The 26,344-nt window shown below is 34.1% G+C and overlaps 1 protein-coding gene across 1 annotated transcript in view; it reads left to right on the top strand.

Annotated features, from left to right (window-relative positions):
• Positions 1–26,344, top strand: part of KNDC1 (kinase non-catalytic C-lobe domain containing 1) — a 63,281-nt gene that overhangs the window by 18,679 nt on the left and 18,258 nt on the right. The window contains exons 4-15 of the mRNA XM_062001565.1: positions 5,720–5,866; positions 7,456–7,573; positions 7,917–8,935; positions 17,111–17,225; positions 20,236–20,307; positions 20,406–20,467; positions 22,749–22,907; positions 23,268–23,345; positions 23,976–24,069; positions 24,236–24,398; positions 24,494–25,335; positions 25,435–25,579. Coding sequence (XP_061857549.1) covers positions 5,720–5,866; positions 7,456–7,573; positions 7,917–8,935; positions 17,111–17,225; positions 20,236–20,307; positions 20,406–20,467; positions 22,749–22,907; positions 23,268–23,345; positions 23,976–24,069; positions 24,236–24,398; positions 24,494–25,335; positions 25,435–25,579 — 3,014 coding nt within the window. The remainder of the gene's footprint in view (positions 1–5,719; positions 5,867–7,455; positions 7,574–7,916; positions 8,936–17,110; positions 17,226–20,235; positions 20,308–20,405; positions 20,468–22,748; positions 22,908–23,267; positions 23,346–23,975; positions 24,070–24,235; positions 24,399–24,493; positions 25,336–25,434; positions 25,580–26,344) is intronic.

The raw sequence follows: 26,344 nt of genomic DNA, 5'->3' as shown, positions 1-26,344 counted from the left end.
AAAAATTCTTAATGCAAAATGTAGATGCAAAAAGCTGCATAAAGCTTTGATAAATTCATGGAAATAAAACAGTTGTCATGAAGCCCTACAGACAAGAACCCTGCAACTACAAAACTCTGAGATCAGTGATGTACTAGGTAGAGTTCCACAGTTCAAACTGAATGATAAAAATAGAGGTCACAAGAAACCAAAACAGAGTAAAATGTAGGGCCTAGACAACATTTAGTCTTGGTATACATGGTACATGTTCGTTCCAAGTATATTTACATTTTGCATGGTTTGTTTCTCCTGATATTGTTGGAGCATTTCTTTATAGATGACCATATCTATGAAGCCTTGCTTGTGTTTTGCTATGTAAAGTGATTGCCTGATGTTCACTCAAGAACATATTACAATTTTGAAAGCTTTAACTTAGTTGTTAGATAAATTAAAGTCAGTCTGAGAGTTGAAATACCTGCAAACTTCGTCTGTGAATGGATGATTTTAGAATCTGACCTGTTGCTGCATTGTTGTGTCCACATTTTTTTAAGGGTTCTTTTAGGGAATAATTTTTTTCAGACAAAGCTAAGTAGCAACTGTAGTTAGAAGGGACAAACTGCAAGTTTAGCTTTGGTTTAAAATGTTTTTCAGTATTTGCTACCAATTCAAGCTAGAGTATGTATTTTGTAATTAGTCTACATTGGTTTAGTACTTTTAGCACATTCTGCAGACTAATTATCTATGCATGCAAAGTGCCAAATGAATGAAAAGCTAATATTTAATAGAGCACCTACCAGTAATTACAGTTATGTGGAAAGTGTTCAGTGCCTTTGTAATAAAGGAAAGTGTTAAAAATAATAGCCTTATTTCCCTTTCATTTTGTTTCTAAAGAGTATTGCTTTTTGACTTTTTTCTGTATAAAAACAGTGCAGTAGGTTGAGTACATTGAAAAAAACACTTAAGTAAATATGTTTTCTCCCAGTAGTAATTTTCTCAAGCATTAGCTTGAATATGTGTATAAAACTTGTGAGCTTTATAACAGCATTGAATCTTTCATTTATGAAGTCTTTAAATGCTTTGAATTGTGAAAGGGTGGAAACATCTATACATGTGCAGCAATCTCAATAAAAAGGAAGAAACTACAAAGTAAAATAAGCGGCAAATATGAATGTCAAAAGCAAGAATTGCCTTATACTATTCCCATCACTTAGCATTTAGTCCAAAACGTTTTACAGGAAATACTTGTTCTATTGTGATCTGTCTTTTTCAGTTCTGCTGAAGACCTACATTTCTGAACTCTGTGGTATCTCACTACAAAATGTAAATAGTCATTATTCATAATTGCAATATGCAAAATGCGTATGCAGTCACTATTGAAGAACCCTTTTGTCAGCTTTTTTTGTCTGTAGTGTTTGTCTGCAAGTATGAGTTCCTACAGAAGCTTAGTTCTTTAGCCCAGCTAAGTGGTAATACAACAGATCCTCTGTCATACTCTGTGTGTAGGCTTGGAGCTTTTACTTCCGCTCCTGATCTTTTGATTTGCAGATTTTAAATCCAGAGTGGATCATTATTATTCTTTGATTTCACTTCCTATAGCGTTAAATAGTCATAAAATCTCATGCAGCAAGGCCAGTAACTTTTGATTGGAACTGACAAAAGCTTTTTTTAATATATTTCACTCATGATGTAAAATTTTAACATGATGGCAGAAGTTATCTTCTCCCTTGGTGTAAGTGCTTGCAGTACTTAGACCATAGTTTTAAAACATTCATGCTGTGTTCACCTTTTGAATTTGTATGTTTTTCTTTTTTTCACTTTTGAGTCTTTTTATGTCTTTGTCTTAGAAACCACTCTGGTATTAGAAGTTATCTTGATTTGAAGCTACGTGTACGGTTATAACTGTCAAATTTGCCTCTGAAATACATATGCTCCCTTAACCTATTGCTGAAAGGAAGGCTTTCAAGACCTCAAATCTTGTGACTTTCCTCAAACGTCTTTTCATGTTGACTTTTTTAAAGGCACATTATTTCCATGACCTTCCCAGTGATGCATATAACTAAGATTTTACCTATCATTCTTGTTATATTTACTAACATTTAGCTAAGAGTAGATATACTCTCTAAGGCCAAATCTAGTGGTCCACTATCCTAATACGACTTCCTCTCTTTGCACACATTCTTTTTAAAGCTGATACTGTAGAGCAGTCTTGGCAGCACAGTCTGTGTATTTTTTGTAACAACTTACACTTAGTCTTTAACTTAAAAAGACTCCTTAGGAGTTATGAAGAGGTTGTTTTCTGTGCGGATTGTTGTTGGGTTTTGTTTGGTTTTTTTCTTTATTTTGGACTTTTTTTAAATGGATGTTATTTATCAGCTATTGTTATCCTGAAATGCAACAGTTCATATAATTCATAAACTATTTTCCTTAGCTAAGTCTAAAGCAGGTGGAGAGATAGTAAGAAACAAAGGGAAAGTCTTCACTGGAAAAAATCCAAACAACTCTTAATTCTTTAAAAGAATTACTAATTGCCAACAAAGTATCATTTTTTTGCTTGTCTTCCAGGAAAAGGAAAGTTGTTGCTCTTTTCTATTTGTTACTTTCTTATAACACAACGAGAAAAAGCAGCTTAGCTGAATTTTGAAATTGTCTTAAATGAGAGCAGTCTCTTCTAGTGAGCAGTAGGTATTTTATACTTAATTCGCATCAGTTGTATTTGCCATTTTACTCTCCTTTCCTCCGTAAGGCAGAGTGGACAGCGGCAGATTTGATGTATAAATTTGGGGAAGGCTCCACCTAGTGGCTGATCACAATCCCATTTTCTCATTGCTCTGTGTCTGACAGGCGAGGAGGTTACCTTGGCTTGGCTTGCCTTACTTATTAACCATGTATGCTGCCAGAGCAGGAAAATTTATTAAATAGCTGGATTTTCTTTCCCCTTTTTTCTTTTGGGGGGCTTGAACTTGAAACTTGAAGTTTCAAGTTGGAAAAGATGTCAAAAGTTCCCAGTAAATATTTTAACATAAAAATGAATTACAAGTTATGGTGATTGAAATGGCCGGCTTCAAAACTAGCTTTCCTGGATGTCAGAGGAAGGGAAGTATATTAACAGGACAGTTTTCCATGTGGAGGGATAAAAAATCATTCTCTATTCAATAGGAGATTGGCCTTTCCCTTGTACAAGAAAAGAAGCAATGGACTTTAAAACGGGACAGCAAAGTGGAGAGAGTGGAAGCCTCTTAATTTGCATCTCAGACACTTGTGCTCTCAAAGGCAGACTAGGGGATATGAGAGAAACCACTGTGAAATGCAATCATTAATTGGAGAAAGTGGGATGAGGTAATATGTTGCTCTGCCCTTCCAATTCCAAAGTCCTATAATGTCCACATCCATCCTCTTGTGGATGAAGAAAATTTGACAAAAGGCAAACTTTGTTCCCTGAAAGTTAAGTGCCTCATATTTTTGTCCTGCTTTTGGAGTTGATATGTCAGTTGTATTTCATGAGACTGTAAAAATGTGCTGTCTTCTGTATTAAGAAAAATTCTTTATTTCTTTATGAAAAATTTCTTCCTGATAGAAAACTAGATAAACTCTTGTTTATTATTATGCACTGTGTATTTGAGGAAGACACTGCATTCTGTAAATTCTTTAAGTTAAATCAGATGCTAGGAATCACACACATCTTTTGGAGAAGCTGAAATGTACAGGTAATGTCCAAATGATAAAATAGCCTTCAAAGTGATTCCTGTAGACACGTTACATACCAAATCATTTTTCAAATGAACAAAAATAATAGAAAGCAGAAACAAGAATCTCTCTATCCATATTCTATTTCACTGTTTCCCTGAAGTATTCTGTTTGCTAAATGCCACACAGGGAAAAAGAAATGTGTTGAATAAGTTGACAATTTGAGGTAAACTCATTTTAATTCTTACTTTATGACCACAGCCTGTCTCTTGCTGTGGGTTTTAAGGGACATGTCAAATGTTACAACAGTAATCTGTTTCTGGAGCTTATCTTAGTTGCTTTTTCTCACTAATTTTTTCTCTAAGAATGAATAAGTAGATGCTGTTGCCTTTAACATTAGTATTTCTATAAATAGAACAATATTCTTAATAAATAGAAGTTTAAATACCCATTTCTGACATTAGAAGTGATATAGGGAGGCTAAAATTGATTGTTCAGAAGCACTGGATTAGTTGCTTAGGCTTTATAGTTTTACATAGTTTCTCTCAGTATAGTCTGCTTTATCATTAAAAAAAAAAAAAAAAAAAGAAGAAGAAAGCATACCAACCTGTCAGCTGAGGGGGGCTACTGCCACTAAGTGGGTCCTAGTACCTTAAAGGGGAAGGTGAGGAGTAACCCTTACTCCTGGAATAGATGAATGCTATTCATTCTTCTGCTAAATCAAAGTAAAAATTATAACAATTCATAGAATCATAGAATGGTAGGGGCTGGAAGACACCTTTAGAGATGATCTGGTCCAACCCCTCTACAGAAGCAAGTCTACCTAGATCAGGTTGCATAGGAACATGTCCAAGTGGGTCTTGAAGACCTCCAAGGAAGGAGACTCCACAACCCCTCTGGGCAGCCTGTTCCAATGCTTCCTTATCCTCACAGTGAAATAGTTTTTTCTTATATTTAAATGGAACTTTTTTGTGTTCCAGCTTCATCCCATTACCCCTTGTCCTGTTGCTAGCTACTATAGAAAAAAGGGATGTCCCAACCTCCTGACACCCACCTTTTAGATAAGATAAGATCTCCCCTCAGTCGCCTCTTTTCTAGACTAAATGCATTAATGCAACCAGATTTAATGAACAAATCTGCTCTTTCTTTTACTTATGTATTTGTAAACCTGAGCAGGTAGCATTCAGTATACTTGAACTCCTGGCTGTGCTGTATCACCATTGAAATGTTTATACAGACTTCTGTTTCTGATCTTTGTTGTAAGTTTTACTGAATTTTCTTCTCTCAATGGAACTTAAAAATCAAATACAGGCCACCATGGATAACTTACCACTACTACTGATGAAGATCTGAAAAGGTCCTCTTTTTTAGTAAGCAGAAAAATTCTAAGATTAAGAATTAGCTGTATTGTTTGGCCAGTCAATGCATTAACACTAGATTTAGCAAAGTTCTTGGCTCACAATTTTAATTGGAGGTCATCACAAGATTGTGGGCTTTAAGAGAAACAGAGATGATAAATGTGGAGTATTTCTTAAAATTCTTTTGTGTCTTCAGAAACAAGTGATGTTATGCTATGTTGTTTCTGCATGCTTCATGCTATCAAGCATGAAACATTTTCAAAAATACTGTTACAGAATTGTTTTTGTTAAACTACTTTTTCTCCCTGCTTAGAGGAATGTCTCTTCAATCTTCCAGCATCGTTCTATCTTAAATGTTGCTTACACAGAGGGGACTGAGTTTTATATTTAACTGTAGCCCATGAACAGTTGTAATAGTGATCATTAGTGAAGAAGAAAAGAAGATTCTAGATGGACCCCACAGGGTTATTTATTTTTTTGTTGTGGGTTTTTTTTTTTTTCAAGAAGTATATTCCTTAAAGCAGGACTGAAACCTGTTTTGTTCCTCCTCTTTAAATTAAACAACCTTTCCAGTAAACTGTTACCTTGTAAGTTAAAAATGGGAACTACATAAGCTGTATTTGTTGTGATCTAGGAGCCTTTTTGACAGGAGAGAGAATTGGTAGCATATTTAATGCCTTCTTTAAAATTTCATGTAGGCACACATCTATTCTTTGGGTGCAACGTTGAAAGCAGCAATAGAATATATAGTAGAACCTGAAACAGAAACAGAATTTGGGCAAGATCTGCATGCTCTACTGGAACAAATGCAAGAAGAGAGTCCTGAAAACAGACCAGATATTGAGGTAAAACGGCCCTACAGAATTTTTTGTTATGAAAGTGACAAATATTTCTGTATGTATACTGTTAATAAAGAGGTGGCCTTTATATATAATATGTTCAAATTTTGCAAGAAAGCTGAGGTTTTCTTGGACCCATAAGAAATTTTTCTTTCTTCCTACTCTAATGGAGATACAACCTGAAAAACAGATGTAGGTGTTTTACCATGATTCAGTTTTTAAGAAGGCAGAGTGAATACACTTGTGGATCTAAATTTTCTCATTAACTGTTTCTTCATATTTAATATTTAGTTTCCAGAAAAAGAGGGTTATTAGAAGTAAGAGCATAGGCATGCTGTGAAATTTGTATAGCACCTCAAATGACGTTGGCATTGCATTTAAGAAGGGAAAGGAGGGAGTTACACTCCAGGAAACTTCAGTTCTTTGGCATATTCAAAGAGATGGTGTTGAAAGCATTATTACTAATGAGTTTTTCTGTAAATATAGAAATGTTTCATAGTACTTGATTAGATGTCTTAATTGGTTTTGTATTCTCTTCCAATTAGCCTCTCTTTTCACCTTTCGTTTTTAGAAAGAATTTAAAGATGCATAGGATGTTTCAAGATGAGGTTTTCTAAGGATTTGGTTTGTAAATGTTACTTACCTAATACAGTATTATTTGATGTTAATATGTGAAAGCTAGCTTTAATACGTTGCTTTTGCAGACTTGCAGATTTTAGCCACAGAATAACAATTGTCCAAATGTGACTTTTCTTGAATTGTTTGTCTGTTTCAGAATATTGCTATCTACTTGTCGTGGTTTGTTTTTTTTTTTTTTCTTCTAAGCTGGTAGTATATATTCCAAACCTGTAATCAATACTTTGCAGAAAGTTTTGTAGCTGAAGAACAAGTTTTCATTTTTTAGAAAGCATATAGTATTAGCCCACTGATTGAAGACTGCCCAGGCAGAAAAATGTTCTTGATATAGAGCTTTCTTGATCAACTCCTATATTTCTCTTTGTTTACTTTTGAGCATAGTCAAGAAGAGATTTTATAATACTCCCAATAATCTCCAATGAAAGCTTGAAAGCTGTTGCTGACAGGCTATAGACTAGAGAGATGTAATAGCTGTTGTTTCTTGTGATGTGATAATGACTGCTTTCTCTTACTGAGAGTAGTGTTTTACAAATATTTGTATTTTGTAGTTTTTAAAAGATTCAGGATTTACTGTTGATGTAATTTCAGTAATAAAAACATTCACTAATCCTGCCTGTGCCACTCAATCCAGTGAATCACTGGCTGTTTAAAAAATAACCCATGCTCTAGCTTTTTACATTTAAGTATGGTATTCATAAAGGATAACATTTAATATTATTAATATTTATCAGCCTAACTGTAGGCTAGAACTTGAACTATATTAAATAGTTTCATGATAGCCCATGGTAAAAAAGAAATTAATTTAACCATGTGAGAGAAAGACACATTATAGTGACTAGTGCAAGAAAGCCCTCCAGTATAGCATGGTAGAAATTCAGGTGTACTGTGCAAGTCTCAGACACTTCTGTCAAAATTCACAAATCTATTCACTATTAAAGAAATATTTCATTTTCTCTTAGAGTATTTTGTCATTGTGTGAAGAAAAACTGAAGATTGCTTCATCGAGTAATATTTGTCGAAGCTTGTCTGCTGTTGGAAGGAGGGTTCTTTCAATTGAATCATTTGGTGCTTCTCAAGGTAAACTTAAATTGTATTTAATCTAGAACTTTAGATTGCCTGACATACCTAATGATTTTTAAAATACATTTGTGTGTATTCTTGTTAGAGATTCCTTTCTAGATATCAAAAAATTACGAAATATTTGTGTATTGAGGGTGGGGAGCAGGAGATATGCAACAATTAATGAATGTAATTCATATATTTATTGTCCTTCATGATTGAAATTGACTTGTTCAGAGAATTTGTATAATATACTGAAGATAAGTAATAACAGTGGCAGAAAAAGCAATATCAAAATTTATTAGCAAAAATTAGAAAGTTTAAATATACCTTTAATATAAGCATCTGTTTTTGCATCTAGATGTCTGTGATAACATGTGGAAGGGAAGAATATGTCAGAGAAGTTTGGGATCTAAATTGTACTCAAATGAGAAAAGCAACATAGGTGATTCGTCTGCAGTGGAAGATATGGCAGCTGCCTGTCATAAGGACTCTGCTGTAGTTGCTATGGTGACTGGCAGAGAAAGTGGCTTAAAGGAAATGCAAATTGATCTGGATATTGATAAAACTCAACATTCTCAACTTGCAACTCAAGCTGAAAAGAGCAAAGAAGAGGACAGACATGCGGTGTATACTGACAGTTTTGCTAGTGTTGCTTTGGATATAAAATCATGTGTTATTGACCTGGAGCAAGATGGAATTTTTAAGAAAGGTTCTTTGAGAAAAATTAAGACCTTTCCAAAGCTACCACTTGAACCTACAGATACAAATAACTTTTTTACTTCTGTAACCAACAGTGGACCACTAGTTAGGAAAAATCACTTGCTAACACAAGAGTCACTACCTCTAGACAATAATAATGAGGTTGCGTTTTCAAAGGGAAATCTTAATTCATTTGCTATTAGTAGTCCACCAAAAATACAACCAAAGAATCACCAGGTTAATGATCGTCATGTAGAAGCTCCATGTGTATGCACACAGGTGTCTGGCATGAACCTAGAAGAACATATGTCATTTATTAATGGTAAAAATATAGGTTTTGCTTCATCTGATTGCAAAGAAGACTGTTCTGATGCTACCTCTGAAATGCCAAATACAGCTGGTATGCTAAAAGACCCAAATCAATCAATTGCTGGAGAAAAAATGCTGGACAATTATATTGCATTGGAAGATTCTTCTGAAACTTTTCAAGGGTCAAATGAAAATTCTTTACCACATCTTAACAAGATGGCTTCAGCGTTAACGACAAAACCCAGAGGGAACAGATATGGATCAAACCTAATTAGGTCTCCAGAGTTAAGCAACAGTCTGATGAGCGCAAACAATAATGAAGATAATCTTTGTGGAGGCAGAGGGTCAGAAATCAAAAGTAATGAGCAGGTAGTAAAAATAAAGTCTTCATTATATAGTTGCTGTAGTCACTTATGTGGAGATGAAATGACTTAAATACTATGTGATTTCTTCCCCCCTCATCCCCTGTAGTATCCTGAAAAATTTAAAGCACACTTTAAGAGTTAATATTGGGGAAAATGGTAATCCTTTTTTCCTCTTTAAAAGTACAGTGCTATGGTGAAATTAATGCTCTTGCAAAATCAACTTTAATTTCTTCTTTTTTGTTTACAAATGGAATACACTCATTAGTGTGTTAGAGCAGTGTATTTAATAGTTGATTACATTTGTAAGAGAACATTACCAAAGTAAATGTGGGGTTCTTAACTCTTTATGTTACTGTCAATGCATAAAGTTCACTACCTTGCAGTGGGCCTGACAGGTGCTTGTGAAAATTGCTGAGTTCCTGACTGTAAACCTGACCTCATTGAAATCAATGGCAGTATTCCATCTGCTTCAGGGGGTGAAAAGACTCCACTTTTTTTAGTCTTCATGTACATTTAAGTTTTTGAAAATTGTGCATATGTTGTATATGTTCTGTGTTCTTAAATTACCACCTCTGTGTGTTATGTGTATTTAATGATAGAATTCAAATATGTGCACAATATGCTGGATATGCATTTCATCTTTATAAATAGCCAAATAAGAAGAGGGAGAGCTGATAATTAGTCTACTAGAATTTGCGGATAGATAGTTGTGGTATTGTCTCTTCTCTGCTCAAATAACATATTCAGGGTGGACAAGTTTGGTCTCTGACTAGGTGGTTTTCTCTTGTGCCACACTCAAAGAGATGTTAGTCACGTGTGTGATAATAGAGCTGTTGGCTAAAAGTGCAGGATGGTTGATGGTTCTCCAGCCTTGCTGTGACTTGATAAAAATGAGCAGCACGAACTTCACACATTTCCAGAAGTTACTCTTAGCTGAAGATCTTGGGATTTTTTCTTACTTGTATACTGACAACTCGGCCTTGTTCTCCTTGCCTAAGAGACAGTCTTCCAGCCATCCCATGCAGTGGCACCTGGGATTATTTTCAGTCTGCATCCACTCCTCTTTTCACCTTGCACAAATGCCTCTGCTGGAGTACAAACCTAGGATTGTCTAGAGTGTAAAGAAGCCTTTGGTAACTACTTTTTCTGTCCTGTTTCTCTTCCCTTCAATAGCATGTGCACCTATTAAATGCATAGTGCAGGAGGATAGTAAATATGCGTACCAGATGGCATGGTTTTGTTCTCTGAGGTAGTTACTTATTGTATGCATATTCAGTCTTTAATTTGTAAATACTGCAGGTACAGTCTTCAGACTCTGGGAGAAGATCCCTTTATTACAGACACATCTTTTTTTCCTCTCCCACTCCTGCTCTGGACTATGCAACTTTTACATATTTCAGAAGAGTATGAAGTAATAATCAGATTTATAAACATTGCAAAGTCTTCTCATTTTGCAATGTCATTTGTTACTCTGGATTTACATGAACCTGCTTTATTTGGTAGGTACTCTTGTATTTCTAGCAAGGATCGTAGCAATTTCAGTCACTAACTTCTTGTGAGGAAGTTTATTAGTATACAGAAATCTAGCTATGTCTCAGTATTCAAGCAACAGAAACAATTGTCTTTCTTCTTACATGAAAATCTCTCTTCAAAATGGAGTTTATACAATTTAGCATTACAATCATAAAAACCCTTAGGAATTAATTTGCATGTTTGTTTGCCGTGGAGAGGATGGCTAAGATAGGGCCATCAGACCACTATAAAACCACTGCAGCTGCTTTGCTGGGTTTTTGTTTCAGTGGACTTGTTGTTTTGTTTTGGAGTGTTTTTCATACCGACAAATAAAGGTACCAAACTTAAGTCCTATAACTTGAAGTGGAAGTGAACTTACTTAAGTTTCCATGTTAACTAGAGAAGTGTGATGAATAAGCTGACATCACTTAAGGACATAAATTGAATGTAGTGATAGATCTACTTTAAGGAAGGATAAAAAAGGTGTTGAAAGACCTGTATTCTTTTCTTACTGAATTACCAGGAACAGCAGTTGAAGTCCAGGTTCATGAAAATGCTTTCAAGAAAATAATCTTCCACAGGATTATAGTTTCCCAAAATTCTTGCACAAAGCTGTAATGAAGGTACTTTTTGTTCTTCCTGCAGCTGCATTTGAGATTGGCACACAGAAAAGTAAATTGAAATATATTTTCAACTTTTTCTGACGTTCTTCTGAAATTCTGTTTCTTCAAATATTTCATCGTAAATTTAAATAAAATGTTCTTTCAAACAACACACTTTATCGGCCAACTAAGTAGACTCTTCTAGAAGTAGTTATCCTGCTTCCACTGAATTCACAGGACAATATTTTTCCAGTTACGCTAGTAAGCACTGTCATAATACATACGATGTGAAGATGGCAGGGTGGTTGTCATTTATGAAACAAAGGTTTTAAGATTGTGTTTTAAGTAGAAAAAAGATTTGATAGACTCATGATCTATATTCTCTTTTTAGTAATCATCTCCAGCAAAAGTTCAAGTTCTGACACTTAAAAATACTACGCTTTAAAAGAAACACACACACAACAAAACCAAAGTAACACACAAAAAAAGGAAACAACAAAAAAAACCACCCTTTTTTGATTATTTTACTGCTGTAGGGAGAAAAAAAGAAAATATTTCAAGGTGTTTTGGAACATGTGTGTTTCTGAAATGACTTCCTATTCCCTGAAATGCCAAGCTTCTAGCCTGGTAATCTTTTTCTGCAAGGGGGTCATTCAGTCTCAGTAGTCATTGAACTGTATGGCAGACTCTGTAAGTCATTGTAGAGAAGGATATGTTTGTTTTGGTTTTTTTTTTTTTAATATTTTCAGCTTCTTTTTCTCCTTTTGGGAAAAGACTTTTTTCTTCAGGCTTCTGAAACACAGTATTTTCTCTCTGTCTCACCTACTGACAATTGCAAAAATAAAAGCATTCAGTGCTATCCCTTATGTGGAAAAAGTTAGTCTCTCTCAAGTTACCTTTCATTTCTCTGTGTGAGAATTTTACAAAATACCTAAAAATATTTGGGGTTTTGTTGTGGTGGCATTTTTTTTCAAGAAGCCAAAACTTGAGTCTGAGAGTTTGTTCATTTACTGCAAAGGCACAAAAAGTGAGAAGCCCCAACTAATGTGATTTTTGTCTTCTGAGCTAAATAGAAAACACCTTGGAAGACTTACAGTGCTGCTCTTTACTGTTTTTCTAGAACAGATAAGCATGATTACAGCAAATAGAGCTTTTACAATAGTATCTCTAGCATCTCTTTTAAATATTTATTGTTCTTTAGAGAAAGTTCAATACCAGTCCCATCGGTTGAAGATCAACCTTGTCTACTCTGGAGAACAGGCAGTTTTTCTTCCTGTCAGTACTTCTCCAGTGGGCAATATTTTTCTAATACTCCAACACTGCTTCTTAATGTTGTATGCTTTACTGCTAGTAAGCATTACTAAAAATACCTGCTTGCTTTTGTCTGGCTACTGCAATGTATCTTGTGAGGGTTTTCCTAGTAATTTTTATAGTTTTGCATGCCGTAAATAAATATTTTTTCACTTCAAGTTTGAGTGGAGATCTTTTATTTCTCTAACCAATTTCATTCCAATCAGGTGTCTCATCTCTAATGCTTTTAAATGTTTCTCTGTGATTCAAATGCTATACCCTTTACATTGGAAGGATTAACAGGAACCTGGCATGTACACATTTATTTTCAGTTGGTCATTCATACCCAGTCAAGCATGAGAGAAGTGAGAAGCTGTGTAACTTGAGAATGACATTTGAACACTGGGGGGAATAACACTTGAAGGAAAGAAAAACTGTCAATTCCCCAAATAGTGTTTAAGAAAAGTAAAATGGAAATCTTGCTTACTATGAGTGTTTAAAACATGCCATTAAAACTTGTATTTTATGAGCATAATTGTTCATAAAATACAGTATGATAGTGTAGTCTGAATGCTTTACTAAAAGTTCAATTTTACAATTCCGTACCAACAGTGAAATAGCTCTGTTAAATGTTTGCAGCACTAAAGAAAAAACATCACTTTTCAACAAGTGAGGTTTCCAATGCATTCATTTTGATATCAAAGAAAATGTCACCAGTATGTAGCCTACAGGCAATAGTCAGTTGAGTAGCTTTTTCATATTTTCTCTCAAAATTTTTATGCTGTGATAAACACTTATTTTAAAAACTAGGTTATGTAAGTCTCTTATGAAAATCTGATTTAGAACATGAAGAAATTTCAGAAAGAAACACTTTGTTATACTTTCATCCTTTGGTATGATTGCCCTGATGATGATAACATATTCATAATTATTTTATATCATTGTTAAAATTATGTTAATGTTTTAAATGTGTGGACTTGAGGCCTCATGGATACTGAGCAGTTGTCTCGAACTGGCTCTGTTAAAAAGAATATATGAAATAAAAATAGAATATAGTATAATAATATGACAGTTCAATACATTATAACTGAATATTATACTAGTGTATTATATACTAATATAGTATTCTATTAATATAGTATAATCAACTATTTCATAATAGTATGTGTGAACAGAAGAAATAATGCATGCTTCAAGCTACTTGCCTAAAAAATTTTAATCATCTGTTTGTCAGCATTTCAGAGTTTTGGTTTTTTTTTCCTTGGTGGTTAATTGTAGCAAATAGTAATAGTCATCAATCAGACACTTGGATACTTAAAAAAAAACCAAAAAACACCAAACCTGAGGTGGATACCTAATTAAGGGAGTTTGACTCTTATTTACCAAAACATCAACAGATTCAGTGGAACTTGAATGTGCATTACATTAAATACTTTAAAGACGAGGGTGTGAGGCGTGTTGCATTAAATACTTAAGGTTTGAGGCTTAAATAAAAACTGCCTTATAAGCTTAGGTTGAGAAGTGTATTATTTTTCCTTTGGAAACTATTTTTGCCAGCCTACATGTCTTTTTCATCACAGATGTAAATGTGTGATGAAACATGTCTTATTGTGTACCTTGATGATATCTAATAACTTTTACAAGGACAAGTCCTCAACAGGTCTGAACCCCCAGTCTTCAAATTAAGTCTTCTAGAATTTGGTCTTCCTACTGTAGGATAAGGATTTGGAATAATTAGGACACTAGAAGAATTACTTTCTCAGATTTTTTTTTTTTCAGAAATAAAAATAATCTTTTGATATAGTCAAGGTGGGAAGAGACTTGAATTATAGTAAGAGACAATAGTAATTTAGTTCTTAGTATTACAGGAGAGCAACTAGCTTATGAATATTAGCTAGCAAGATTAATATATGAAATTTAATCACAGAATCTTAAGGGTTGGAAGGGACCTCGAAAGATCATCCAGTCCAACCCCCTGCCAAGCAGGACCACCTAGAGTAGGTGACACAGGAACTCGTCCAAGTGGGTTTTGAATGTCTCCAGAGAAGGAGACTCCACAACCCATCTGGGCAGCCTGTTCCAGTGCTCCCTCACCTGAACAGTGAAGAAGGAAGGAAGGAAGAAGTTTTTCCTTATGTTTCTTTGGAACCTCTAATGTAATCTTTCTTTAGGATGCTTGACAGAGAGAAACAATGAGGGTATACATTTAAATAAAATTTACCAACCTGTAACCAGACTGCAGTCTTTTTTTTTCCTGACTTGGGTTAATTTGGCCGTGCTGTGGATGGCAATGGTTTTCACTTCCGCTAAGATTTACTTTTCCTGCATTCTTTCTTAAAGAGAATTTGTTTGTGGTGCCTTGTCATTCTCTGCTTTATTTATCTATCATTGATACTTTCTTCTTTCTTTTCACAAACTTTTGCAGCTGTTCTTAGTTTATTCTTTCTTTCTGTGCTTAAATTTCTTTGTCATTTCTTTCTTTCTGTAGACAGTTTGAACATTCCATATATGATGAGAGTTTTCAGCTTTCTGCTCTACAATTACCTTCAATCTCCAGTTTAGTGCAAGATTCCTCTTCCCCTTCCTAGCTATTCATCACCTCCTCCTAAAGTGATAGGTGATGTGTATTTGCGATAAGGAAGTCTGTCTTTCTCCACTGCAGTTTTTAGAGCTTCTACAGACACAAACTTCAAGAGAAGGGATTCTCTTACTGAGAAACATGACAGCAGTGTGTGTACTTATTACAAAATTACTCCCAAATCCAAAAACCTTCTTGATGTTCTAGTCAATCTGTGGAATTTCTCTTTTGATTTTTCTCCACACGTCAGCTGTGCAGGATGAATTTCAATATTTGGCTGCTGCTTGTATTGTAAAGTGTCTGTAAGCAAAGACTTTTGAGAGACAGAACCAGGGGGCTATAGAGGGAGGAACACAACACTCATCAAGGATTGTAATCAATCGACAATATGAAGCACTGTCTTTAGTATTCTTGAGATTAATTTATTCTTTTGACCGTCCTTTTCCTTCCTGCTGTATAATTGAAGTTCAGGCAGTTCAAGAGCTTACTTTTCTAGGTATAATGAAGGAATGCACTGATAAGGAATTTTGCAGTCCAGGGTGCTTGTGACAGCAAAAATTGAGAATGAATCTTAACCTTATGACCTGGCTTCAAGTCTGTCCATGCTGAAGTTACTAATTTTTGTGATGTAGCCCAATGGAGGATATGAGAATAAATGCACCATATAAATTTTTGTGTGTTGGAGGTAAGCAGAATATTTTAAGTAAATCAAAAGGTGTGGTTTTGTCTAGTTTCAACTGGACAAACAAAAATTAAAAGATACAAAGCCACGTTTCAACCTCAGAAGTTGTTTTTCTCCTCGCCATAGATCATGGAGAAGCTATTCCTGTTTCTTGATTTTGAGGAAAGTTAATGCAGTAGCCTGTTCATTACACATTTTATGATAAAATCCATGGAGTGCCTCACTAAATGGTGTTTTGTAGCCAGGATCATGAAAAAATTCAGTAAATGACAGTGCAGAGACTGATTTGTCAAACATAATGATGCACTACCATTGTGTGTGTGAGACACTTACTTGATTTAAAATTTACAAACATTGACTGAGATATAAAAATGTCTGTAAAAGCAGTGGAACAGCTCAGAGGTTTTCATTTTTATTTGTGTCTCATGCTTCAGTTTGATTTGGTTTTGTTTTTTCCAGAGTTAATCCAGATTTGCTTCCAGTAGTTCTTTTCCCCAACATGGCCCAAAGTTGACACTTAGAGACAGTTTGCTATCCTAGAGCTGCATACACAACACAATGTGCTGTGCTGTTTTTTGAAATAGTTGGATGATCTTCCCTCACCTAGAATTTTTTTTTTGTCTACAGTTAATTTTTTACTGTTCCTTTGGTAGATGAATGGAGATAGTAATCTAGATGATGTCAAGAGCCATTGTAGTGATAGCTCATCTTTTAGCACAGCCTGACTGGGAAGGTATCTGTGCAGTTCTATCAGTGTCAAGTTCTTAGATTCACAAAAAAAAATAAAATCGCTAGATGTAGAATACGGGTTCTCTGAAGAACAATAAGTTTCCGTGGAGCAGCATCTTTGTCATGTGAAGGTATTATGCCAGGTATCAAAAGATAAATTGATAGCCAGAAAAACAAATGCTGTTACTACACATTGAGCATCCAGAGATCAAAACCAGAAATATGTGCTCGGATTTCAAATAAACATATAATTAATTCTGCCAATATTGTTAACATCTTTCATAGAAGAACAAGAAGTGTTGATGAACTCTTTCAGGTAAGACTTGAAACACAACTGTCAGGGTAAATTAAGATTTGAATGTGGGATTATTTTATTTTTTTTTTTAGTGGTGGTGATGATCATTTGGATTTTTATGTTTTTAGGTCTAGGTGATGTCCCTATAATTTTTTTTGTCATGTTTGACATCCTAAAACAGTCTTTACTATGATTAAAAAAAAGCTTCCTAGCAGCTCACTTTTCCTGAAACACTTCTTGCTGAAATCTCACTTCAATTACACTTTTGTTATGCAATTAAGAAACTGCTGGTTTATCTGTACAGCTACCTAACTATGCAATGCCTTTTCAAGAAGAAGTATTAGTTCATTAGTAGAAAGTGCAATAAATACCTTTTCTTAATGCTTTTTAGGTAAGTGCAGTATGTATTAGGATTTGCGTTTTCTTTGCATCAGGAAATATTTTTGATTTGTGATCGGTTTTAGTAACTTTCTGCTTCCTCTTTTTTTCAGTGGATCTCTCTAAAACTCCTGTTATCCTGGTATGGTAAACCTCTGAAAGACTATGAACTCTGGGCATTATGTTACGAGTGTTTATGTACTCTGCAAACTTGCATAGATTATCCAGGTATAGTCTAAATTATATTAAAAGTTTTGGTTAGTTATTTATGTTCATAGTATTAATGTTTTCTTTATTCTGTTGATGCAAAATATTCATTTTGTATTCAGAAAAAATAATATGTAGTATTTGCAACCTTACTCTTACATTGTAGCTTAGAATGTTTACTCAGTTTGGAGTTTTTCTTCCATATATAGAATGTCTTCTTTTCTCTTTATTCTGAGTTTTGAGGAGAAACAAATCTTTATGACTTCAGTCAGTGAGACAAATTCTGTGTTTAGATATTTTGGGGATGGAGAAACTGTACAGTGACTTTTAAGAAAAGTATTTTCTATATCTTGAAAGCAAGAGGAAATAAGTTTTATACTTATGTAAACACAAAACTTTCTGTCTTATCTGAATTTCTTTGTGGGTAATGTTTCCTGATGTATTTTTGACAATGTGAGGTTTTGTTAGTTAAATGTACTCGGGGTGTTGTCATGACATTACACCTTCCACATTCCATGTGCTTGAGTTTGTAGAAGAATTACCAGAAGTCAACTTCTGAGAAAGGAACGAGGAATAGTCCTTTGACAGAGTTGGTGTATGTTGTATGTGACTTGGGAGAACACCATCCTAAATTTCATAGGCATTCTGAATGTTGGTGTAGCTTATACCAACAACAAATCTCTAGCAATTCTGATAAACATGGCAGAGATTCCCACCACTGCCACCCTGCCTTTCCATTTTTCTTGAGAATTTGGACAGGGATGAGTTTGAAGTCTCTGAGTGTAAATACTTGCATAGTAAGATACAGAAAACTTTCTCCATCTCTTTGGTTTCCAGCTTCACCTATTTTATCTTTTGTGATGTATAATTGTTAAAAAGGATATTGGCCATAAATGGAGAATTCTGAGCACTTTAAGCAATATTACCCTTAAAACTAAGTATTTTATACACCTTGTAACTGAAGGATTATCTCAGCCTCATACCATGTTCCTAATGTTTGTGAAGGTTTCAAATAACTGCACATAATGGCTCAGGTTATAATCTAACATGCCCAACTAGCCTCTGTTATTGTACTTAGATGCACCCAGAATGCATCTTCAAGTCTTCAAAGTAGTAAGGACAGAGTTATAATCTGAACCTTATGTAGCCTTTAAAAGTGAACATAATGCTACAAACCACTAAATGGAAAGTACCTTACTTAAAATTATGTATTTGACAAATAAAGCTACCTTGAAATTGCATATTTTTTCAGACTTAGAATGTTTCTGCCAGAGGATTCTCTGCCTGTTCTGTGAGTAATTATGCACTGTAGAATGATTTATTGGTGTTTCTACTTCAGTGCCCACACTCACACAAAGTTCTCTCAGTATTTGTTTTGAGTAATAGTAACTTAGTAAAGGTGAAGCTGATATCATATAAAGCATTTGTTAAAATATCTTTTGTTTTAATACTGGTAGGGTAAGATTGTGCCATCATTAAATATATGAAATCTGGAATTAATTTTTTCGCCTTTTCCTCCAAATACTTCCTTAGTTACACTTTCTTCATTATCCTAAGCAGGAAGTATCTGGGCAAGAAAACATATCCTAAAGCTACCCTCTTCGTGTATTTTTTCATTCAAACCTCCTAAAAGGTTATTTGTACTTTCCATTGAGACTTTACTTATTTCCTCTCCTCTTATCAGAGGATGTTGCTTACATGTTGCTCACGGGCACATTAGAGAACCAAGGTGAGAATTCTCATGTTGTACTGAAGTTGTGATCTGGTTTGTGTGAACTGTGTTGTAGATTCAGAGCTGGAGGCATTAACTCATGGGATTTAAAAATAGTGAGTGTGAATAGTTTTCAAGGGAGCTGCCTCTGCAGAAATAGTTATATTCCCATTTGTGAAAGCTTTGCTTTTCAAGACTCATAGTTCAGGTCCAGCTTAAATATTATTGAAGGCAGTAGGCAAGCCTTTTGTCTATATTAAGCATAGTGAACAGTATAAGGGCTTTAGATGTATTTTGTACAGGTAACTCCAAAATAATTACTTCCTTTTTTTCTCTTAAAACATCTTCAATTTATTATTTAATAAAAAATTAATATTGATTTATTAGACTCATTTAAATTTATTATTGATTAAAATAGTAATGTTTTAACTTCTTATTTAATTTCATGTAAGAATCTATTTTCCTAGTATGCTGTTTTAAATTAAAAAACAGTTATTTGATGATAGTCTACACAGGCAGGACTACTTTGCTATCCAGTTGGCTTATTCTGTTGAAATGTGTGAAGTTACAGTGTGCTTTGAAGATATCAAGCAGATAGACACAATCTTACCAGAAGTTTTTCATCACTGATTTCATTGATCTCATGACCTTAACATTGAGTTCCTGAAGGCCTCACATCGTTTCAAATAGTTTTAGAAGTCAGTTATTTCTTCCCTAACTATGGAAATTGTCAGGGCCTTGCAAATACCAATCTACATAACACTTCTTCAGTGGGAGAGTGTTTATGATAATTATTGTGCAAAACTGAAGTATCCCACCTGAGGAACTCTAGATTTGGCCACGTATGTCCCAGCTGTCTGCAAATAATGACTTTATTTTGGTGGGGTTGAAGAAGGGAAGAAAAGAGGGATTAAATGCTAAAGATAAATTGACTATGTTTTATTAGTACCTTTGAGAAGACTAGAGTATATCTGTATTTTGCTTTGGGGGCTTTTTTGTCTTCTTGGCCTTTCTTTTCAAGCCTGGTATTTTAAAACTTCTGGTATTTTAAGACCTTTTTATTTGTTATCATCTCAGTTATACTTTCCCATCCTCATTCTACAGGAGTTTCTTTGTGTGATTGTGCATCTGCTGCCTCTTTATTGCATGATGTCTACTCTAGCATTAGTGTTAATTACAGCATCATTTATCATAGAGTATTTGCTGACATTGTAAATTATTTTTTATTATTTCATTTATTTTATTAATGTCAAATAGTTACAATTTATTAAACATTTTATTATTTGTTATGCCTTGCCTTTTTGTGGCTTGTTTTGCCAGTGGTCTTATGTTTGGACACCGTGCTGATTGACTGCCATGGAAGTATTCTCTTTTCTGCTCTAAAAGATGAAGGTAAACTATTACACTGCATGCTCTGCTTTTATTTCTTTGTAGTTTGAGTGGACAATAAAATAAATGTCTTTATGTTTCTGGTTTCTTTTCTCATTTAGAATCTTGCGATATATTTTATTTAGCTCCTGAAATTGAAGAAGAGGATGTGGATACTGAGAAGGTAATGTGGTAGGTTATGTAGGTTGCTGTGAATTTTATCAAAGGACAAATGTATATCTCTGCTGCTTGGAAAAGAAACCTAAACTCTACTAAGATTCTGATAATGTTTCTCATTTCTCCCAGTATTTCTTGGTTATCTGTGGGATTTTTAATACATTAATCTCTCATAAAATTAGTTGCTTCTGAAAAATAATTTTGCATTCCAAAATTGTTGGAGTAACTGTCAAAAATATGTTATTCAATATTTTTCTATAAGGCTTAATTATTTTCAGTTTGTTAGCAGTGAGACACTTTAAAGTCATGTTTTCACATTCACACTAAGATCAATATATTAGACTGTCTAGGCTAAAGCCAAAACATTAATCAAATTTTGGAGATCAGATAAAAACATCACTATCAGCATATTTTAACTATGGGAATGTTATGAATTATGTCATTTAACCAATATAGTTTTCCTAGAGCTTTTTTCCTAAAGCTATAGTGATAAGCCCTAAGGGGAGCTCTTAGACCAGACATAATGAAAATGTTAATAAATAGCAGATGAGTATTTGTCTCTTCTGCAACTACATCTGACTTGCAAACTGCATCACAATAATTTTTCAGTACCTGTTATGTAACAAAGAAAAGAGGTTGCCAATATGTACATTGTGCTCCATGGGTTCTTCAGAATTAAACGTAGTAGTGATGGATCAGAAAAAAATTAATTAAAAGTCTATTAAAGATAGAATTTGACTTTCTGTAAAATTATCTATAACTAGAAAATGTTTATCTAACATTCTAACATATAACTAGAAAATGTGTATCTAAAAGTAACTTTAAAGTTACTTTTTTTTCCTTAAATGGCTTTTATCCAATGTGCAGGTTTTTAAAAGGCTTCAGAAGTTTAAACTAACACTGAAGTATACTACAGCAGGTTCACTAGACAGCAGAAATTAATGATCCTAAAGTCTTTATTCTTTTCCGTTCAAAAATCTGAAGTAATATTTTTTCCTTTCTTTTTCTACAAAATTATATATAGAATAAGCTGATTTTTTTTTTTTTACTTTTTCCTTTTGTTTGTATAATTTTTTGGTGGTTATGAACATTTAGTTTGAATTTTGGTATGGGAATCAAGACTGTTTAGTGCCAGTCACAATAACTATACTGCTTCAGTAAAAGCACTTTTTTGAAGGATACACTGGATTGGATGGCAGGTTTTTCCTACGTAACTAAATTTAAATTAAAATTGTGGTCTCCTTGACCTCTTAGAATTTTTACCTTAAGGGACAGAAATTGTTTTTTAGCTTGGTGGAGCTGCTTTCTCCTATTTTAAATATTTTTGTACCTTTTAGTAGCTTTGTTGAACAGTTTAAATGGTTCACAGGTTATCTTCTTTATAGTGAAGTTCATTGTGACATTGTGTTCATTACTGTCACTTTGCTCAACAGTAATAGAAAATATTACTTTATAAGACCGTATTATTTGATACTGTGCTTAGGTTTCTGTATCTTGAGCCTTTTTAATATTTTTCAGAGGCAATGTGGAGAAGTATGTACTTTAACTTTGTTAAAGTTGCATTTATAGTATGTGCAAAGCATTTATAGTATGTGCAAACATATGTAAACTAAGGATTAAGCAGACTAAATCTGGCTTAGTCTGAAAATTGTAATTCTTCAAGTAAAACAAGAAAGCTTGTGAAGATCAAGTACTTTTCAAGGTCCTTCATCATGGCAACTTCAGTTGGTCTAGCTACAGGTAGCACAATAATTGCTAAAATAAATATACAGTACCTCATTCTTCTGAAAGGTATAATCTTTTCTGTAAAATATGACTTGTGCTGGCTAGCTCGTAATTACTGTGTGCCATTTACTTGCTGAATTATCATGACCTTTTTCAAGTAAATTGTGACTGGCCAGGTCTTGTGGTAGAACTCAAAGGCTTGCAGCAATCTTAAGTTTTTACATAAAAAAGGAATTCTTCAAAATGATTCTAAAAACCCTCTTTTCCTGAATCATTTTCCTGGTCAAAGAATAAGACAAATTATGTCTGTTGCTCCAACAGTAGAAAATTAGCTACTATTATTGGACCTCCATGCATAACAGCTAGTTTTTTTAATGAGCTAGGATTTTCATCAGCATCTTCAAAAGCCAAATGGCATCTGTGCTTTGGAAGCTCAGGTCTGCAGAGTTGGGGGCGGTGTGGGAAATGAGGGGACTTTTTTTGTAATTTACTGGAATTGGTTTTGAAGTAGAAGCTTTTTTGATCCGTTTACATCTTCCCTACCTTTTACGTTATACTAATAGGTCTGCGTTTATGGTGTTGCTGCAGTTCTGTGGATGGCTGCAAAATGCAGTGTTCCGCCGAGTCACAAACTAGCGTTGCCAAGAAAATTTAAAAAACTTCTTCTGGATATGGCAAGAAAAAACCCGGAAGAAAGACCTTCTCTAGCTGATGCAATTGAGGTGACTAGCTTTAAGCAGTTCTATGTGAAATTTAGTTGTGTCTAAAGTCTCCTTTTAGTGATTTGTGTATCCAAATACTAATTCATTTGTGATAATAGACTGATACCTAATTTAATCATAAACAGTGACTTTGGGGTTTGTTTTTAAAATTACTTCCCTGGGGACAGAGAGGGGTGTGTTTTTAATTTATATTGAAATTATCAATAAGATATTTGGAATATGTTCATAAGACTTCCTAAACTTCAATTACTTGTAATTGACTATTTATCTTGACTTTGTCCTTGTCCAATAATACCTCATTTGTTTGCAAACTTATTTACTGATGGAAAATTATTATTTTCTTAACCTATTTCTTTTTAGACATGCAATCGTTATTTACTTGAACAAGGTATAAACAGCAAAAATATTTTGGCACTGTTGAATAAATCTGTCCTTAAGGTAAGAGTGACACCTAGTTTAATTCTCTGGGACTTTTTTCAGTTAATTCTGTAAATAGTATTCCATTAAGACTTTGTCCTCCTGCAAGTATACTTTTATTTGTTCTCTCTTTTTAAAATTTATTTATTTTCAAGAAGTCTTTAACTATTGCTTTTTCCCAGTTCTTGACATTGAAGTGGTCCCACCCCAGATTTTGATGCCCTGACTCCACAGTCTCTGTCAATGATGAACCAATGACTTAACTCTATAATATCTTTTTCATTTACGACCTCTTTTTATCTGAACGGAAGACATTAACATGTAATTGTTGTGTTCTGTTTGTGTTTCATATACGTGAATATAATCCATGCAGAGTTCAGTGAATCCATGGAACTATGTTCAAAATTTTGATTACCTAAAAGTTCTGCTTTCAAGCAGAGGATTATCATGATTTCCACACAATTCTACCAATCCTTAAGCATTTTGTATGTTATTTTCTTTCATTCTCCACCTTAGCATGACTAGATTATTGCTCTGCAGCATTCCAGGTTTATGTGGAGGTTGGTGGGTTTTTTGAAGTAATGTGTTGAACAGAATTTTTAAAAAGTAAATGCTAATAACTTCTGTTTGGACTTGAATTTTTATTATTAGGCTGTTGAGGAAGATGTAATCTCATCTCAAGAACATGTTGCTTTTGAATTTAAAAATGAAAGACATGAAACAGACACTTCAGAGTCAAGTCTAGGTAAGGAGTCACACTGACATGTTTACTTTGGTTTAGTATTCCCTAGATCAGCTCTCCATGTAAGATTTTCTGTCAGGTATGCATTTTTCTCCTATCTAAATTGATTGTTATTTAGCTTGCATTTATATTTTACATAGTGTTAATTTTTCTGTGTTTTTGTTTTTAGGATTTATGCCTACTACCAGTGAAAGTAAACTTGTAGCAGTTAAAGGACCAGTACCATGCCAAATTGCTCTAAATCATGAGAAAGCTACATTGCCTGTTGCATTCACCTCATCCGCAACTCACTTTAAGCCTATTATTCTGCAACAAAATGCAACTCTAACAAAGTTGGTATTTCTTAAAGCAGAGTAAGTTAAACTTGACACTTTCTTTGTTGAATCTGCTGGAATTGTTCTAAAAAAGAATATCTGTTCCTTTTCAGAGAGGTTCACACAATTCAAGATCAATTCAAGAAAGAGACAAGTAAAGAAAAACATGTGGACCACAACAAATCAGGATATATAGAAGACTCTAAAAGCTATGGTACTGAGGACACAGATATTGTTGAATCTGCACCTGAAATACCCGAGTGTGATTTACAAGTTCCAGACCAGTCTTCCCAGTTGTGTTCAGAAGAGCAAAAGTCAAGCAATGCATTTACTTCTACAGTTACGTTACCATCGCCATCTGATTCCTCACATATTCTACAGGGAAAGAGCCTTTTATCTGAAGTATCTTCCAGCTCCTTACCTTGTTCTACATCTCCTAATTTTCTTCATATAAATAACATCATTCTCAAACAGGACTCAGAGAAAAGAGTTTTGACATTTGTACCAGTACATTTAGCTGTATCAGAGCAAATACCAAATAAACCTCTTCGTTCAAGAATTGTTTATGACTGCTATCATAGCTTGCCAGTGCTACTATCAAGTACTATTGCAAGTTACAAAGTTAGGATGCAAACAGAAAATGATGCCTCCCTTTGCGAAATGCAGAACTGTGAGACTACTAATATGCAAAGGAAGTTTGATAAAAGTGACCCAGTTACTCAAACCAACTGCCAAGAAATGGAGTGTGTTACCTGTGTAGACAGTATTTTCAGTGAACAAGAACACCCACAACATACCTCAGTGAATCAAGACAATTCTTGTCTCTTTGATGTTGAAGTCCTGCCCCATCAGAACAGAATAAGTGATGGTGTACTACAGGAAGTGGTTCATCTTATACAAGAAGAATTTGCATTTGATGGCTATCTAGAGAATGGAGTTGAAGTTTTTGATATGGGTATGTCCATTTTCTTCTGTATATTATTATCATTTATGTGTACAAATATTATTATTAATGGGTTTTTTTCTCTTTTTTTTGTTCCTTTTTTTAAACAAGGAAACTTCATTTTAAATTTAAAGGAGATGAAGTTTGCTATTTTCTCTAATACAATTTGTGAGAAGTTTTGTGACCTTTACTGGGATGAAAAATTACTGAGAAATCTCCATCAGGTAGTAAATGGAGAAAGACCTTCACATTTATGGTAGGTGTTTTCCAACTTTTTCCTTTTTACATTTCATTTTAATACTTTTCTCCCTACTTCCTAGAAGCAATAAAGGATATCCTGCTTCTCTTCAGGTAACTTTACTTGTTTCCTGCCAACTGTTAATTTCCCAGTCTAACAGATACTTCGTGACTTTCCTCATAGCAAGTAATGCTTAATGGTTTAGCAGAAAGTGGTTTGTATTAAGCTTGTCTTTAATTCCACCTTAGGACAGCTGAATAATGGAAACCTAATTCTGATCAATATTGTTTTCAGCCATTGATAGAGAGCTTCAAGTCTTGTTGGAAAGAGGCTGTTAAATCAGAAGTGGAATATATTGTTCTTATTGTTCAGTTTGCTTATTCTGTTTGAGTATGGTTCTTTATACTTCCTCTTGTTCTATTCACATGTAAAAACAAGGAAATTAATTTAGCTTTGGCAGAAAAGTTTTATTTAACTGGTTTAGTTTTGCAAGTAGCCTTTTAAGAGAGAAAACACCAGCTTAATTAATTTCTCATTTTTACTGTTTCATCTCCAATGACATATCTACCTGAAAAATAAGAAAAATTCTTATTTTATTGCAGCCTCCAAATGTAGCATACTTACTGAAGGCTATTGTGAACAGTAATCAATTTATTTGTGGAAATTATATACGGTTTTGTTTTTGTGGTCTGGAACTATAAATTAGAAGTTTTGTCAAAGAAGCTTGGTAGATAAGGTCTAGAAAAACTTCAGTGTTAAAAGATGTGTAACTCCTACAGCAAG

Source organism: Colius striatus, chromosome 8, assembly GCF_028858725.1.
Source record: "Colius striatus isolate bColStr4 chromosome 8, bColStr4.1.hap1, whole genome shotgun sequence".
Classification (NCBI taxonomy): Eukaryota; Metazoa; Chordata; class Aves; order Coliiformes; family Coliidae; genus Colius; species Colius striatus.
This window is presented reverse-complemented; position numbering and strand designations above follow the sequence as displayed.